The 16640-nt window shown below is 36.2% G+C and overlaps 1 protein-coding gene across 1 annotated transcript in view; it reads right to left on the bottom strand.

Annotated features, from left to right (window-relative positions):
* Positions 1 to 16640, bottom strand: part of Cpap (centrosome assembly and centriole elongation protein) — a 51854-nt gene that overhangs the window by 30659 nt on the left and 4555 nt on the right. The window contains exons 2-8 of the mRNA XM_026394927.2: positions 15742 to 16251; positions 15094 to 15217; positions 9357 to 9653; positions 6612 to 6723; positions 5609 to 5711; positions 3868 to 5500; positions 1942 to 2074 (exon numbers count right to left, since the gene is read on the bottom strand). Of these exons, the coding sequence (XP_026250712.1) occupies positions 1942 to 2074; positions 3868 to 5500; positions 5609 to 5711; positions 6612 to 6723; positions 9357 to 9653; positions 15094 to 15217; positions 15742 to 16185 (2846 nt within the window). The 5' untranslated portion in view covers positions 16186 to 16251. The remainder of the gene's footprint in view (positions 1 to 1941; positions 2075 to 3867; positions 5501 to 5608; positions 5712 to 6611; positions 6724 to 9356; positions 9654 to 15093; positions 15218 to 15741; positions 16252 to 16640) is intronic.

A 16640-nucleotide genomic window follows, 5' to 3' on the forward strand; every position in this document is an offset into this window, starting at 1 on the left:
TCTGTGGGAGAGCACTTGCCTTCCATGTGTGAGGCACTGGGTTCCATCCTTAGCGCCACATAAAAATAAAGGTATCGTGTCCATGTACAACTAAAAATATATTTTTAAAAAAGCAATTAAGGCGCTGGGGTTGTGGCTCATTGGTAGAGTGCTTGCCTAGCACATATGAAGCCCTGTGGTCAATCCTCAGCACCACATAAAAAATAAATGCATACAATAAACCTATAAGAGGCTAATGTTGTGGCTCAGCAGTAGGGCGCTCGCCTAACTCGTGTGAGGCACTGGGTTCAATCCTCAGCATCACATAAAAATAAAGGAATTGTGTCCACCTATGACTAAAAAAAAATTTTAATAAAAATTAAAAAAATAAACCTTTTTAAAAAGTTATCTCATTAAAAAAAATCAATTTAAGTACAGGTACATACTAAAACATGGGTGAACCTTGAATATCTTATGCTAAGTGAAAGAAACCAGACACAAAAATTTTTGTTTTCTTTTTCAGTGCTTGGGATTGAACACAGGGCCTCATAGCATGCTAGACAAGCGCTCTACCATCAAGTCACATCTGCAGCCCTGTACGACTCATTTTGAATGAAATATCCAGAATATGTAAATGAATACTGACAGAAGACAGATTAATAGTTCCCAGGAAATGGGAGAAGGAAGAAAATGGGAAGCAATTAGTGTATGGAGTGTCTTTCTGGAATAACATATATTTTGAAAATAGAGACAAATGGTGGTTGCATAAAACTGTCAATGCACTAAATGCCACTGAACCATACACTTTAAAATGCTTAATCATAAGCAGTATGAATTTCACCTCAATTAAACATTAACATATTCAGGCTTTGTGACACATGCATGTAATCCTGCAACACAGGAGGCTAAGGCAAGAGGATCTCAAATTCAAAGACAGCCTCAGCAACTTAGGACCTAAGCAATTTAGCGAGACTCTGTCTCAAAATTGAAAAAAAGCCGGGGGGGGGGGGGCAGTTGGAGAGTAGCTCAATGGTAAAGTACCCTTGAGTTTAATCCCCATAACCCCCACTCAAAACAAGATATATGTACATGTTCAGTTGAGGTTTTGCTGCCCAATAAAATCAGGTCAAATAATGACCTAGGGTAGAAAACTGCATTTGTCATACCACTGACTACAGTGGATAAAGTTGTGGCCTTCCAATACAGTATGGTGAAGCTCTAACCCTATGAGTATGACTTTATTGGAAATAAGGTCTTTGCAGATATAATTGACATATGTGTTAAAATGAAGTCATACTGGAGTAGGGTGGACCACATTATAATGTCCTTATAAGAAGAGAAGAAACGTAGAATGAAGCACACACAGAGAGGAAAATGTCATGGGAAGACACTAACACAAAGTACGAAGATGGCCATGTAACTATGGGGTAGAAATTAGAATGGTACTGCTGTAAGCCAAAGAACACCAAGGATTGCCAGCCATCCCAGAAGCTAGAAGAAACAATATGGCCTGGCAGATGCTTTGATGTTGGACTCTTTAAAATCTTCAAAAACATAAGAAAATAAGTTTCAGTTGTTTTAAACTACCCGGTTATTTGTGGACATACCACCCTGAATGCTCCCAATCTCATCTAAATCTAAACTACCCAGTTTTCGGAATTTGTTTCAGCAGCCCTAGGAAACTAATACACTAAGCAAGTTACTACTTGAATTCATGGCCCCAAACTGCTTTTCAAATTTCAATTTATGATCTCACCACCATAAGAATATCCCTTTTAACACATCTGACAATGTTGGGTCACTTTATTTAATAAAATAAATCTTATAAAACACAGATTTCACCTCCTTTCCATTTAGATTTCTTGAACTGATTTAAAATGTTTCAAATATTTTAGATACAATTGTAAATATATGATTACATCAACGCACATTTTTTTCCCTCAACTCATAAAGGCAACTTACCTGAGTTTTTCCAAGGCACTTTCTCGTTCAATGCGAAGTTTAGCTAAAGATGTGTTCTCTGCTTTAAATTTTTCTATTTCTGTTTCCAATTCAATAACTTTCTCTCTCAACATCTGGGATCGAGCATTGTCACCTAAAAAACAGGCCATAAATACTGACTTCTACATAAGGCTTAAAGCAGGAAAAAAATCTATCTAGCTACTAATACTAAAAAACCAAGAATATGTAAACCCATGTGCCATTAAAATGCATTTGAAACAAAGCTTGCCTAACTTTCCAAAGAAAATCAGTCTGAATTTAAGACTTAATCTAACTTAAGAATATTGTCTTTAAAAGTATTGTCTTAAATTATTCCTGAGATCTAAAAAGCTAATCATTCCAAAATCAAAGTTTACCCCACTACTAAAGAAATGCAAATTAAGACACTTTTCCCCTTATCAAATTTGCAACTTATTAAAAAAAAAAAAGTACTTCTGTTCTTCATTTGAAACAAGCATTTTAATATTTGGTACTACCCTTTCAGAAAATACTTTTGATCTAAATCATAGGCTAGAAGGATGAGCAAAGTAAGATATATGTCTTTTCGCATTAAAAATACATAGGAACCGCAATGGTGCATGCCTGTAATCCCAGCAGCTTGGGAGCCTGAGGCAGGAGGATCACAAGTTTTTGAGGCCAGCCTGAGCAATTTAGTGAGGCCTTAAGCAACTTAGTGAGACTCTGTTTCAAAATAAAAAATAAAAAGGACTGGGGATGTGCCTAACTGGTTAAGCACCCCTGAGTTCAATCCCTGGTACCAAATAAGAAATTAAAAAAAAAAATAGGAAAAATGACTGGAAGCAAATATCCCAAAATGGCATAGTAGTTACTCTTGAGAGTATAGTTATGGATATTTTTATTTCTTTTTAACTTTCAAACTTCCTCTAAAAAGTGTTACATTTAAAATGAGAATAATTTTTACAAATAATTTAGCTATAATTTATATTTAAAGAACCAAATGCTCTGCTAGGTATTCATAGGTTATGTGACAATATAATGGAAAGAAGTTTTTCAATGTTAAGTTTGAAAACCCCATCACATTAACACAGCCATTAAACAGAATGAGGCAGATATGCATATGTTAGAATAATCATCAACATTTATCATAAACATCCTTGTCCAGAGTACACAGTATACTCTGCCCACCCATTAGTCATGTAGTAGCCATCTAGGTTAGGGGATTTATTTTCCTTAATAATGGCCCCAAAACACTACAGTAATGATGAAAATTTGGATATGCCAAAGAGAAGCCACAAAGTACTTACTTTAAGTGAAAATTATGTGTTATAAGAAAAAACAGTATATAGAGTTCAACACTATCCAATTTCAGGCATCCACTAGAAGTCTAATGGGGGGGAACTACTGTACTTTATTCCTTCCTGGTCATGTTTGACAAGTCAATTCAAGTGGTTAAAAAGAAAACAATTATAAAAGGAGAGTCATGGGAGCCAGGCATGGTGGCACATCTGTTATCCCAACAACTTGGGAGGCTGAGGCAGGAAGACTGCAAGTTCGAGGACTTAGCAAGACCTGGACTCAAAATAAAAATGGACGGGGGAATGTAGCTCAGTAGAGTGCCCCTGGGTTCAATCCCCCATTACCTAAAAAAAAGGGGGGTGGGGGGCAAGGGTGTAGTTCAGTGGGTGGTAGAATACTTGCATGGCATGGGCAAGGGTCTGGGATCAATCTCCAGATCAAAAAAAAAAGAAAGAAAGAAAAAGAAATCCAAAAGAACAGTTCATCTGAATCTCTTATCCTAGAGATTATATTAGGTTATTTAGACCCACAAAATTTTTAATTTCATTTTTAAAAATCACCCAGTAATTAAACTTCCCCATTAATGTTAACTTTAACATTCTAATACATATTTTATAAGTTTTGACTCACCAGGTGGCTGATCTTGATTCATGTTTAATTTGGGTTCATTTCCTAAATGTGAATCTGATTTTGTTTTAGGTTTCAAAGACGGGAAGAATTTCATCATCAGATCTGAGGTAGGAGGAGGACTTCTACTCCTACGAGACTTGCTTAAGTCTTCTCCCTTCTTGACTGGTGCAACCTTCCTTTTAATTGTTTTGTCCATAACACATATTTCACTTTTATTAGGGTAGCATGTCTGTGTCATTCCATAAATGGCTTCATCCCCAAGATTAATGGCATGTTTACATGAATTCTCTTCAAGGTCGGTCCAAGATCTTTCATCGTCAAAATCAATTTTACTCATACTTAGAAATGAGGGTCTTCTTGAGGGCTCAGGCACTTTATTCATGTTTTCTATTACAATAGACTCATCACTGCTATAATCTTTGTCAGACAAATCCAAATCAACATCTCTCCTTTTATCTTCTTGAGTCCTGGTATCCCTAATAGGCCCCTTGTCATTACAGACTTGTGGACTATCCTCTCTGTTGTTGAAACTTCTTTCTCCAGCCTCACTAAATGGTTTTATGGCAACATTAAGCTGCTCCTCAGAGTCAATGCTACTGTCACTATTTGTAACACCTTCATCATCACTTGCATCCCATTGCATTTGATTTTCAGAAGTGATCATTTGGAAGGCCTTCCTACTGATTTTACAAGATGGTTCCCTCAATCCATCAGGCAAGGATGCTGAACCAAGAGATTTAGGTGTGACCTCACACTCCCTTTTACTTTCATGGGGAGGGTTATGGCCTGGATCTTCACCATGGTTATTCTGACTACTGGGATTCATCAGGTGTGTCTTTTCCTGCTGCACAGCTTTGACAGGGGTTGAAGACATCCGATGACCTTTGCTGATTTGTTGGTCCCTTTCTAAAATTTTCAGTACAAATGAAGAATTACTAGAAAATGATATTTCATCAGCAGCTTGCTCTAAAAATAAAAATTCATCCAATTCCAAATTTTCCTTTTCCTTTTCTCTTTCCCAATTCTCCAATTTTTTCTGAAGAGAAACATCAAGAGAAGATTCTGACTCCTTCACAATCTCATTTACTGGGCTCTTAGAAGCCATGCAGCTGACAGGTCCTGTTAAAAGACGCTGTCTGTCTTTCCCTTGTATCTTATTCCACATTTTGCAACCAGCATCACAGGGTTTTGTATACTCGGGTGCATTTTCTTTGTTATTAGATTGGACCTTTTTTTCTAATTTAATCTGATCTTTAATTTGCCAATCACATTTCTTCCCCATCTGTATTTTCAATACTGATGAAGAGAGATTTTTCCTATTATTGCTTTTAGGCACTTTTGGTTTTTGAGTGAGTGTAACAGAAGCAGTTTTGTTTCTAGCTTTATTTTCCTTTTTAAAAGTAGTATTCTCTGCACACAGTTCTTTATTTATAAGAGCAGTTTTCCGCTGGAATTGTTGTTTGTCTATTTTAAACACAGAGTGGTCCTCTGATGTGCTCTGGTTAGGCACTAGTTTACTTTCTTTCCCTTTTTGAATCTTAGATTTAGCATTAGTAAACCTAGCTAAACCTTCTCCTCGTTTTAAGAATGGTTGTTTGGGTTTTGCTTTTATTAGCAAAGGTTCTTCTGCCTCCTAAAATGAGAATATTTGAATTAATAATGATATATCCAAGTAATCTTAAAGTTACTATATAAATAACTATTGCCTTAGAATAACAATCAAAATAGTATAAATGCGAACCCTTAGCTGGTTGTTTTTCAGTTCTTGTTCTTCCAACCGAATTTGTTCTTCTAAATAGTCTTCAAATGTCTGCTTCCTTTCTCTAATGGCAGCTTTAATAGGCCTAATCATAAAAACAAAGTTAACACTCAAATCACAATGTATGGATATTTTATACTCAGTGTGCCTCAACTACACTGAGAACTAATCTTTTTCAAAGTCAAGGACCAAGAGTTAGGAGTAAGCCCAGCAGTACAGCACACACTTAGTTCAAACAAGGCCCCTGGTTCCATCCCCAGCACCCAAGCAAACAAACACAAAACCCCCAAATTAGGACCTTCTTGAATTCTCCTTTGAGAATTTAATGAAAGCTACAATGCCTCACAACCCTGAAAAAAACAAAAATATACAATATTCTGCACATGATTTGGGAGATTCAAGAACACTTCTAAACTCCATCTACTGATTATAAAGTAACTTGTAATGCATTCATTATATAACTTTAAAATGGATTTTTAAATAGCTCATTAAATATGTATGTTTTGAATTAAGAAAAGTCCTTAACAATGTGAGTAAAGTCAAAGTCATTTTTCCCATATTATATAACATACTAAAATATTTCAAATATAAGAATAAACCTAAACTGCCTTAACATTTTAATTCTATGACTTAAATTGTGCAATTATAATTCATAAGTGACACCAAATGTGAGATTCCAATATCTAATTTTCCTCATCTCTAAAAAAGGATCTAACTATTTCAGAGAAAATTAATTTCATCCAGCTATTTCTCCTAAGGGAGGATATTTGCTCAGTTCTTCCAACACAATGTCAAAGCTACTTGAACTAATGTATCTCCCAACTCCATCTGTTGTTGACAGTATGTGATAAGTTTAGCCATCAACCTTATACTTATAAGCATATTCAAATGAAAACAAGCATAGAATCTTTAAAGAAAGTACTCAATAACAAAGGTTGTTATATTAAGCTGCGACATTTATTATTACTTTTCACATGAATAATACCTTTCTTCCATATTAACCACTTCTGAGGAATCATCAATCTTTTTTAAGTTCATATCATTCCCCTCCTGAATCTGTTCTGTTATTTTCTCCCAGCAAGATGAAATACCTTCTCCTAGGATAAAAATTAGGAATAATTTAGTTTAAAAAAAGGTAAAGTCTTAAAACATGAGAACTTTATAAGGTACTATGCTAAAAAATATTTATTTGAAAGTAACATATGCTGAAAATGTTATGACACTCTAGGAATTCTTCAATATGATAAAGAGAAACTACAAACCAAACATGTAACCGCCCACCTGTTAACTCAGCTACTCAAAAATGTAAAACAAGAAGATCAGAAGTTCAAGGTCAGCCTAGGCAAGTTAACAATGCTTTCTCAAAATAATAAAAAGGGTGTGGATAGAGCTCAGTGGTAGAATATCTGGGTTTAATCCCTAGTACCAGAAGGAAGAAAAAGTGGTGGCAGAATAAAAGAGATTTAAAAAATTCTAATAACCAAATATATTAATTTGATTGGATCCTGGTTTAAAAAAATTTTTTGGAAGACATTTTTGGGAAAATAGAGGGAATTCCAAAATGAATTTAGATACTAAGGAATTACTGGGGTTTTTTGGGGGGATACCAAGTGATTGAACTCAGGGTGCCTGACCACTGAGCCACATCCCCAGCCCTATTTTGTATTTTATGTAGAGATAGGGTTTCACTGAGTTGCTAGGCACCTCTCCATTGCTGAGGCTGGCTTTGAACTTGAGATCCTTCTGCCTCAGCCTCCGAGCAGCTGGGATTACAAGCGTGCGCCACCACGCCTGGCCTAAGGAATTACCATTATTATACCTAAGGAAATTAACAGTATTATGACTGTAGAGAGGAATGTTCTAATTTTTACTTGATACACATTGAAATATTTGGAATGAAGTACATATTACTTTCAGTAAAATGGCTCAGCAATTTTCATATATAGCTACAGATTAAAGATATACACATACCACATATATATTTACAAAGTATGGCAAAATATTAACCATCTAATCAATGCAATGGTCTTTGAACTTTTCTGGGTGTTTGGGGGGGGGGGAAAGGAAGTATGTTATGTAAAAGAAAAGAAAGACATTTGAGATTTCCATATTGATAGAGTATTCTAGGAATAAGGCAATATATACAAAGGTAGGTAATCCTAAATGGTAGCCATAGACACCTTTATTGTGTTATTTGTATTTTTCTAATAACTTAATAGTACATTCACAAAAACACATTAAAATTAAAAAGTTTACAGGCTGGGATTGTGGCTCACTGATGGAGTGCTTGCTTAGCATGTGTGAGGCCCTGGGTTTGATCCTCAGCATCGCAAATAAATACATAAAATAAAGGTCCATCTACAACTAAAAAAATTTTTTTAAATATTTAAAAGTTTAGAAATACAGAAAACTTTTGACTTGCCACAAAGAATATTCAATAGATATATTATTTGATGACTAGCATAATGTTGACAATTATTACACTATGTTTATTGAGATTACAGGACATACTATAACACAAGAATAGTATACAATATTCATGATTGCAACAATACAAAAAAGGAGAGGAGAAAGGAGGCAGGAGCAGGGCTTTAAAAAAAAAAAAAATACTAGGGCTACAGTTGTGGCTCAGTGGTAGAGTGCTAGCCTAGCACATGTGAGGCCCTGGGCTCAATCCTTAGCACCACATAAAAATAAACAAATAAAATAAATGTATTGTGACCAACTAAAAAATAAATATTAAAAAAAAAAAAGACTAGTTTGGGATGTAACTCAGTGATGGAGTTCTTCCATGTGCAAGGCACTGGGTTTTCTTTTTTTTTTTTTTTTTAAAGAGAGAGTGAGAGAGGAGAGAGAGAGAGAATTTTTAATATTTATTTATTTTTTAGTTCTCGGCGGACACAACATCTTTGTTGGTATGTGGTGCTGAGGATCGAACCCGGGCCGCACGCATGCCAGGCGAGCGCGCTACCGCTTGAGCCACATCCCCAGCCCCAAGGCACTGGGTTTTATCCCCTGCATTGCTCCCCCCCCCCCCCACACACACACACACACAAAAAAAAAAAAAATACAGCAAAAATGCCAAGAGATCACCGTGAGTTTACATTATCAAACAATGAGTGCCAGTTCTCTGGCACAAATGTGCTAGGTGCTGCGAATATAGAGGCATAGTGAAAACAACAGCCTAGGTTAGAAGAAACCTCTTTTATAAGTAACTCCCAACACCAGCTACTCCTGTGTGTGTTTCTGTGTATGTGTGCACATGCGTACACGCACAAAGGATTAAACCTAGTGGCAACATACCACTGATTTATATCCCTACTCCTTTTTGAGCTTCAAGGCCCAAGCTGGCCTTGAACTTTTGATCCTCCTGACTCAGCCTCCCAAGTAGCTCAAATTATAGACATTGCTACCACCTCATTCAGTACCACCAACCTTATTCTCATGTGTCATATATTTCCAGGCAATCAAAAAAAAAAAAAATGGTACATGCAGAACTCACTGCCTCCCTCTTTGAAAACCCTATGCTACCTACAGAGTCTGAAGTCAGCATGAGTGTCAACAATTACTCTTGGAAAGTCAAATTCTAGGCTGGCTGTTTGTCTCAGTGGCTATGTAGCATGTGGAACCTTACAATTAGAGCCACAGGGGATAGAAAAAAATGCAAACAAGCCTGCTCTTAGTTTAAGACAACTTGATAATTCTGTTAGTTTTTACAAAAGTAATTCACCTGTAGGATGGCTATGGTTTTCTTCCTTCAAATCATTTTTCTTCACAGCTGGTTCTTGATACTGTGACTCATAAAACAAATTTGGAGAAGCACTTTTTGAAGGTAAGACAAAATCTTGATGAGTAGCTCTACAGAAGTTGTTTTGTTCATCAGATAAAATTCTGCAAACATGTGCTTTTTCTTGGGTTTGGTTAGAGTAGACACATGATGGCAAGAAGGATGTGGCTTTCTCTCCAGCAGCTGAATTTACTGGAGATCTGTACTTCTGGTTCTGATCATCAGGCAGTAAAGTCAAACCTTTAAGAAAATCAACAAAGTTAATGCCTTCCAGCAATATTTTCTTTTCTGCCTAACAGTAACCCCTACTCCACAAAATGATAAAGCAGCCAGGTATGGTGGCATAAGCTTATAATCCCAGCAGCTCAGTGGGGGCTGAGGCAGGAGGATCAAGTTCAAAGCCAGCCTCAGCGAAAGTGAGGCTCTAAGCAACTCAGTGAGATTCTGTCTCTAATCTAAATTCAAAAAAGGTCTGGGGATGTGGTTCAGTGGTTGAATGCCCCTGAGTTCAATCCCCTGTACCCCCATCCCGAAAAAAATGATAAAAGCATTTTTTTCTCCTTATTAAGAAACAGCGTTTAACAAAAATCACAAAACCTTTCATTCCAAAGTGATCTTCACATAATTTGATGAGAACACTATGCTTTCTGTGCATATGCATGTACATGTGCACATCAAAGGTGGGAGCACCAAATAACTCTGGAATGCATCACTGCAGCTGCCAACTCTGCAAACCTGTGACAGACACAGTTCAATACCAGTGCAGAGCTATGATCCGAGTCATTTCCTAATTAACAATAACTGCCTATAGTTTCTCCCCTTAGGCAGCCCTTGAAATCTTATATCCTTGGGTGGTGGGTTTAAGATAGGAAAGAAATAAAGATAAAGGAGACAAACAGGGAAGAAACTTTAAAAACTCCAAGAACACTTTCCCCTTTACCCTCAAACCTGTTTTCCTCCAGGCCTGAATTCTTAAAGGGTCCAATAAATCTTAAGAGTACTGTAAATCCCATTAATTAATGCCTATATACCTTCTGTGCTTGCAGGATATATTTTTATACTAATTAAAAGAGATACTATAAAGATACTGTAAAAACCATGACATAGGTAGTCTAAGCACTACCAATTAGATAATGTCAATCTAAAGATTCTGAAAACAAGACCATCATGACCTACTCTGAACTCCACAATCAAAAGAAATGAGCTGATGTCATCCCACATTCTTTCAAACTCAGCTTATAGTTTTCTTCCTTCCTCCCTTCCTTCCTTCTTCCTTCCTCCCTTCCTTTCTTTCTTTCCCTCCAATACTAGGGATTGAATCTAGGGGTGCTCTACCACTGAGCTACACCCTATACCTACACCCTTTGTACATTTTAAGACAGGGCCTTGCTAAGTTGCTTAGGGCCTTCCTAAATTGCTGAGGCTGGCCTTGAACTTGCAATCCTCCTGCCTCAGCCTCCTGAGTCACTAAGATTACACCACTCCTTGCTACAAAATTTCCTTTAAAAGAAGTCTGAAATCTCCAAAGCACATCTCACTCTCAAGCTTCAGCACTCCCTCTCTTCCCTTGAATGTGTATTCTCCTGTTACTTGCTTTTTCTGCTATGTCTCTTTTGACACATCCTAAAATTCCTTTCTGCAGTGTAAGTCAAGAACCTGCCAGGGCAGAGGTGAGGTCCCTTTTCCTTTCTGGAGCACTTCCTTGGACCCCCACATTCAGTGACAGATTCACAGGTGACTTTTTCCTCATTTTCTAAATTTCTTGGACTATTTTTTTGTTTGTTTTGTTCCGTAAGTCTCTGCTTTTGAAGTAACCCAATAAACAGAGTCTGCTATATATCTCTAACCTTCACTTCTTAAAGAAGAAGTCATACCAACCATCCTACCTACTACACCAACCCCTGAAATTCTGCTGCCAGTTCTGTGTTCTCCTGGACTGCCTCACCTAAATTTGGGAGTGAAGATATAATGGGAAGTGTTTTATACAACAGTGGATACCATTTATCACTTATCTACCTCAACTTCAGTCCACAAATAAAACTAGAAATCAGGTAGGCCCCACAAAGTATCAGCTTCAACCTTTCTTCCTTGATAAAATATTCCTCACCCCATTCTAAATATTTTTGACCAACGAACATCTCACTGCAATCTGAAGAGGTTTTTGGAAAAATACTGCTCTAAAGCAATAAATTCTCCATGCGTGGTCTGTTAACTCCCTAGAGGTCTCTAAGACTATTTCAGGATACTCGCCAAATCAATATTTTTTTCATAAAATATCCATTGATGGAACAAAAGCAAAATGAAAAATTGCTGGCACATCATTCAAGGCAAGACAGTACCACCCAACTATGCCAGTTGTAGTGTCAACTGTTATTTGCACCCCCTGTGTAAGCACAATCTTAAAAAAAAAAAAGTTTTTACTTAAGAATGCCCTAAGCAAAGAAGACATGGTGGCACACCCCCATAATCCCAGTAACTCAAGAGGCTGAGGCACAAGGATCACAAGTTTGAGGGCAGCCTCTGCAATTTAGGAAGATTCTGTCTCAAAATACAAAACAAAAAAGGGATGAGGATATAGCTGAGTGGTAGAACTCCATGCTTTATGAACACTGTATGAGACAAAACGGGAAATACATATAAATCAAGTCTGCTGCAAACCATGAAGTGACTTAAATTGAGCTGCAAGCTCAACCAGCCACTTCTTCCAAGGAACACACTTTTACTTGAAAGAATGAATGAGACAATCTATGGTTATTTAAACCTGGATATTTAGCAGACATTTTCTCAAAAAGAAACAAGGTACATATAAATAGCTTACATTATTTGTTGCCAATAATAAAATTTGACCTCTCAAATAAAAAACAGAATTCTGGAAAACATATCCACCATCATGAGTTTGAAGGATATTTTATAATACTTCAAGACTTTGAAGATGAAACTGGCAGTGATATTAATGAGTATAATATTGTGTATTGAGTACTGAGATGTCAACATTTTGAAAACCAACATAATTCAGTGAATCATTATTTTCCAAAATGATCAATGCCCTAAATCATGCATGATTAAGAAAAAACTAATCAAAATGTCAAGATATTCAATTTATTTAACCGTATATTTTAAAATAATAGGATACAACAAATTGATTAATATGGTTTCAGATTCCTACTGGGAATAACCACTAAGAAATGACCATTTTTTAACATGCAGTATCAATGAAGAATATCCAGAATTATCTGAAAAGACTATTAAAATACTCCTCTTTTTCCAATTAGTTATCCACATGAAGTTGAAATTTTTTCAAATATTGCAACCAAAACAACATAATTCAACAAACTAAGTTGCAAAATTAGGTAAGAAAATCAGCTGAGTTCTATTAAGCCAGAAGTTAATGATACTTTCTAAAATAGAAAATAATAATAATGCCTTTCTTCTCACATTATTGTCTTAGAAAATAATTTTCATTTTAAAAATGCTATTTTTAGTAAAATGCAACTGGTTTATTATTTCCAAGTTAGTTTAAAATGTCTTAGTATTTCTAATATAACTACTTATTGTTTGAATGGTTAATGTCCCCCTAATGGCTCATAAACTAAAACCTTAGCAGCCTGTGGTTCTGTTGGGAGGTGCTAGAACCTTTAGGAAGTGGGACCTAATGAAAGAAAGTTAGGTCACCGGGTGCATGCATTCAAGAGGATATTGGGTCTATGGCCCCTTCCCCTCTTCCACTCACACTCTCTCTTCCCTCCCTTCCCACTCCTGTCTGGCCACTATTAGATGAGCAACTCTTCCAGTATATAGGCTCAGAGCAATACAATCAAGTCATCATGGCCTTGAAAAACACCAAGAGGAGGAAAGAGGTTTTGGATTGCAAGAGATCTCAGTTTGATCACCACATCTACTATTTATTAGGTATGTGTCCAGAAGCAAGTAATTTAACTTCTCTCAGGCAAAGCTCCTCCTCCAAAACCTCTGAAACAGTAAGCCAAAATTAACATTTTCACCTTTTAGTTGTTTATCTCAGATATTTTGTCATGATAACAGAATACTAACACAGTAACTTATTAATAAATGTAGCCCATAAGGCTGGGATTGAGGCGCAGTGGTAAAGCACTTGTCTAGCAAGTGTGAGGCACTGGGTTCAATCCTCAGCACCACATAAAAATAAATAAAGGTATTGTGTCCATCTACAACTGAAAATAAAATATAATAAATAAATAAATAAATAAAGCCCATAGAGCAAAAATTCTTTAGGATCTTCAATAATTTAAGAGTATTAAGAGGTTCTGAAACTAGAAAAGTTTGAAAATCACTGCCCTGCGTAGCTCAGTTGTAGAACATGTACTTGACATGCACAAGACCCTGGGTTCAATCCCTAGCACCAAACATACAAAAGAAAACATTGCCTGCCTCAAAGCAAACTGTTCAATAACTGAATGGGGCCAGTTCTGATACCAGTAACTATGACATGTGCTTCCCTATTACTCCATAGCACTAGTCTGTAATAAAAAGTACCAGAGTCTATTATTTATATGATCCTATTATTTTCTTATATTCCATAAAGCCCCCTAAAACCTTCTTCACTTGTTACAGTTTTTCATCATCACTCACCCCACTCCCACCCAGCCACACTCATTTGCCAATGTCTTTTCTTCTCCATATTCTCAATGTCCAATTCAATCTCTGTACAAAACAGGCTCTTTCCTGAACCAGTAAAATGTGTACCTTTGAAGACAGCAGCAAGAAGCATACACACTTTTCAAACTGTGGAAGACAATTCATTAACAATTTTATCATCAGACACAATAAGTTACTGCTGACTTATTTTTTTAAATGACACAGAATTAGAATAAACAAAATAGAAAATATCCCTCTACATCACCAGGCACACCAAAAAAGATTGATAATATAAAATTTACTTGTCATTATGAGTCCTGACTGAAATGTTTTTGCTACTATGGAATGTGGTCAAAAACTTTTAAAAACACTATTCCAGATCACATTTTAACAGTTATTTTCCCTCATAAGCTCATGATGCTTTCTGTTAACAACAGAATATTATCATCTTTAACCACATAACAAACATTTTGGGTATGGTTCTTCATTTGAACAGAGTGGCTTCTATTGTTTACTGACCATTCTATATGTTTAACTTTACTGGCCTCTAATAGTTTTCATTCATTAGGCAGGGAATGCATACCAGTAGCTCTAGCCAAACTGGGCTCTTTTTTTTGTTTAGTTGTTGGGGTTGGACCTTTATTTATTTACATGTGGTGCTGAGAATTCAACCCAGGGCCCCACACATGCTAGGCAAGCGCTCTACCACTGAGCTACAGCCCCAGCCCTTTTTTCTTAATAAATTGGCTGATAGGTGTGGTTCAGTAGTAGAGGGCATACTTGACATACACAAGGCGCTGTGTTTAACCCCCAGCACCCAAATAAACAAACAAATATGAAGGCCGTTGAGCAGACCACATGCACCCCAGAATGCCAGTTCCTACTAATTTCATTCATATTACACTACTCCCATATTTCACTCTGATCTGTCTGACCCCTGAAGAAACTGGAGTTTGTAACATATGATAGGAATGGTAGAAATCACCTGTCAGACTACTAAAAGAAAGAACTGTGTGAAACTGTTTCTCATCCTATTAACTGAAGGCCCTGTGTAAGCAAAACATACCTGGAAGCATGTGCTGCCCAGACACTGTAGTAAGCAGCTTTTCTTGTTCTTCCATGAGCCTTTGTAGTTGCTCTAACTGTTGCCTCTTCAGTTGTTCTTGTTTCTTCTGTTGTACTTCCTTCAGCTTTTTAAACATAAAATTAACTATTAAAGAAGCAAAACTTTCTTCATGAACACTTGCTCCTTACATTTATCTCACTCCTTCCCATTTCCCTTCTCCTGTATTCCCTCATAGGGAATTTCAGAGAGGGATCCCCTCAGTAAATAAGTCTGCCACCAAAACTCTAAAATCCAATTTCTTCTGAGCAAGTTATGTCAGCTATCTCACCTAAGAAACAAAAAAAGTCACATGAATCCTCCAAGTCTTACAATAGGATGGGTATTCAGGGCATCATCAACTTTTTTCTCCTAGTGTTTGAACAACCATTTCTAATTTAGCTCTCATTATAAGATACAACTTAAAGAAATAAAGTTTTATATCTTACATATTAAATAATCTTTAATGTTGCACATTAGACAAAAGGCAAAATCTGGTATTTTGAGGATTTCAGAATAAAAGGGAAAAATAAGAGGATCTGGAACAAATAACTTATAATCATATAATACCTGCAATAACACAAACACATATAAGGCCAAATTCTATTATACCTGTTCGAGTTTTTTAAAAAGTGGGTCTTTATAAGCCACTTGTTGTAATTCACTCACAAGATTGGGAATAAAGTCATTTTTATTATCTTCCTGGTGTTCAGAAGCATCCTGGCATGCTACTATTTGTGGTTCCTTTTTAACTAAAGGAAAGATTGTATGGACTTCAGATTTTTCTGACTGTAGTTTAAAAAGGCCATCAGACTCCAATTTCTGTTCTTCATGAAGTGAATCTTCTTCACTAATAAAACTGAAGCTCTTTGAAAAATATGCAGCTTTAACAGGAAAGCCGGTAGAAGCATTTGTAGCTGTGTGCTTATCTTCATCTGTTTCCAAAATAGGAAATCCACGATTTAATATGACCCCAGCCCGAGAAGGATTGGTCATCCATTGGGTTAGGAAGTTCTGCCCACTGTTTAACTCTGAAGAGGCTGGCATCAGGAACATTTTAGTCAAATGACACTATTATATTTAAATAATGGAAAAGTCAGAAGAGCTCTTGATTTTCAATACCTACAGACAAAGACAGGCAACACAAAGTATTAGTTAAACCTACTAGAGTTCTACCCAAAACTAGCCCAAATCTCACCCACCACAAAAGGCTTAAGTCAACAGAGCAACTGGGCATTAAGTTACATGGGTTTTTTTGTTTGTTTATTTTTGTCTTCAAAATATCCAAATTGTATAAGAAAACCTGAGATCCCTCTGCTCTAAATATTCAATTACTAATGACATTATTATACAAGTGCTAGATCAGTTGACCTTTGGAAGCTAAGAGACACTGTTTTAAAAAAATAAATAAATAAAATATATATATATATATATATATATATATATGAGTCAAATCATTTTTAAATGATTTCTTATATATATTGCCTTTAAAAAAAAAACTTTTTTTTTTT

Source organism: Urocitellus parryii, chromosome 2, assembly GCF_045843805.1.
Source record: "Urocitellus parryii isolate mUroPar1 chromosome 2, mUroPar1.hap1, whole genome shotgun sequence".
Lineage (NCBI taxonomy): Eukaryota > Metazoa > Chordata > Mammalia > Rodentia > Sciuridae > Urocitellus > Urocitellus parryii.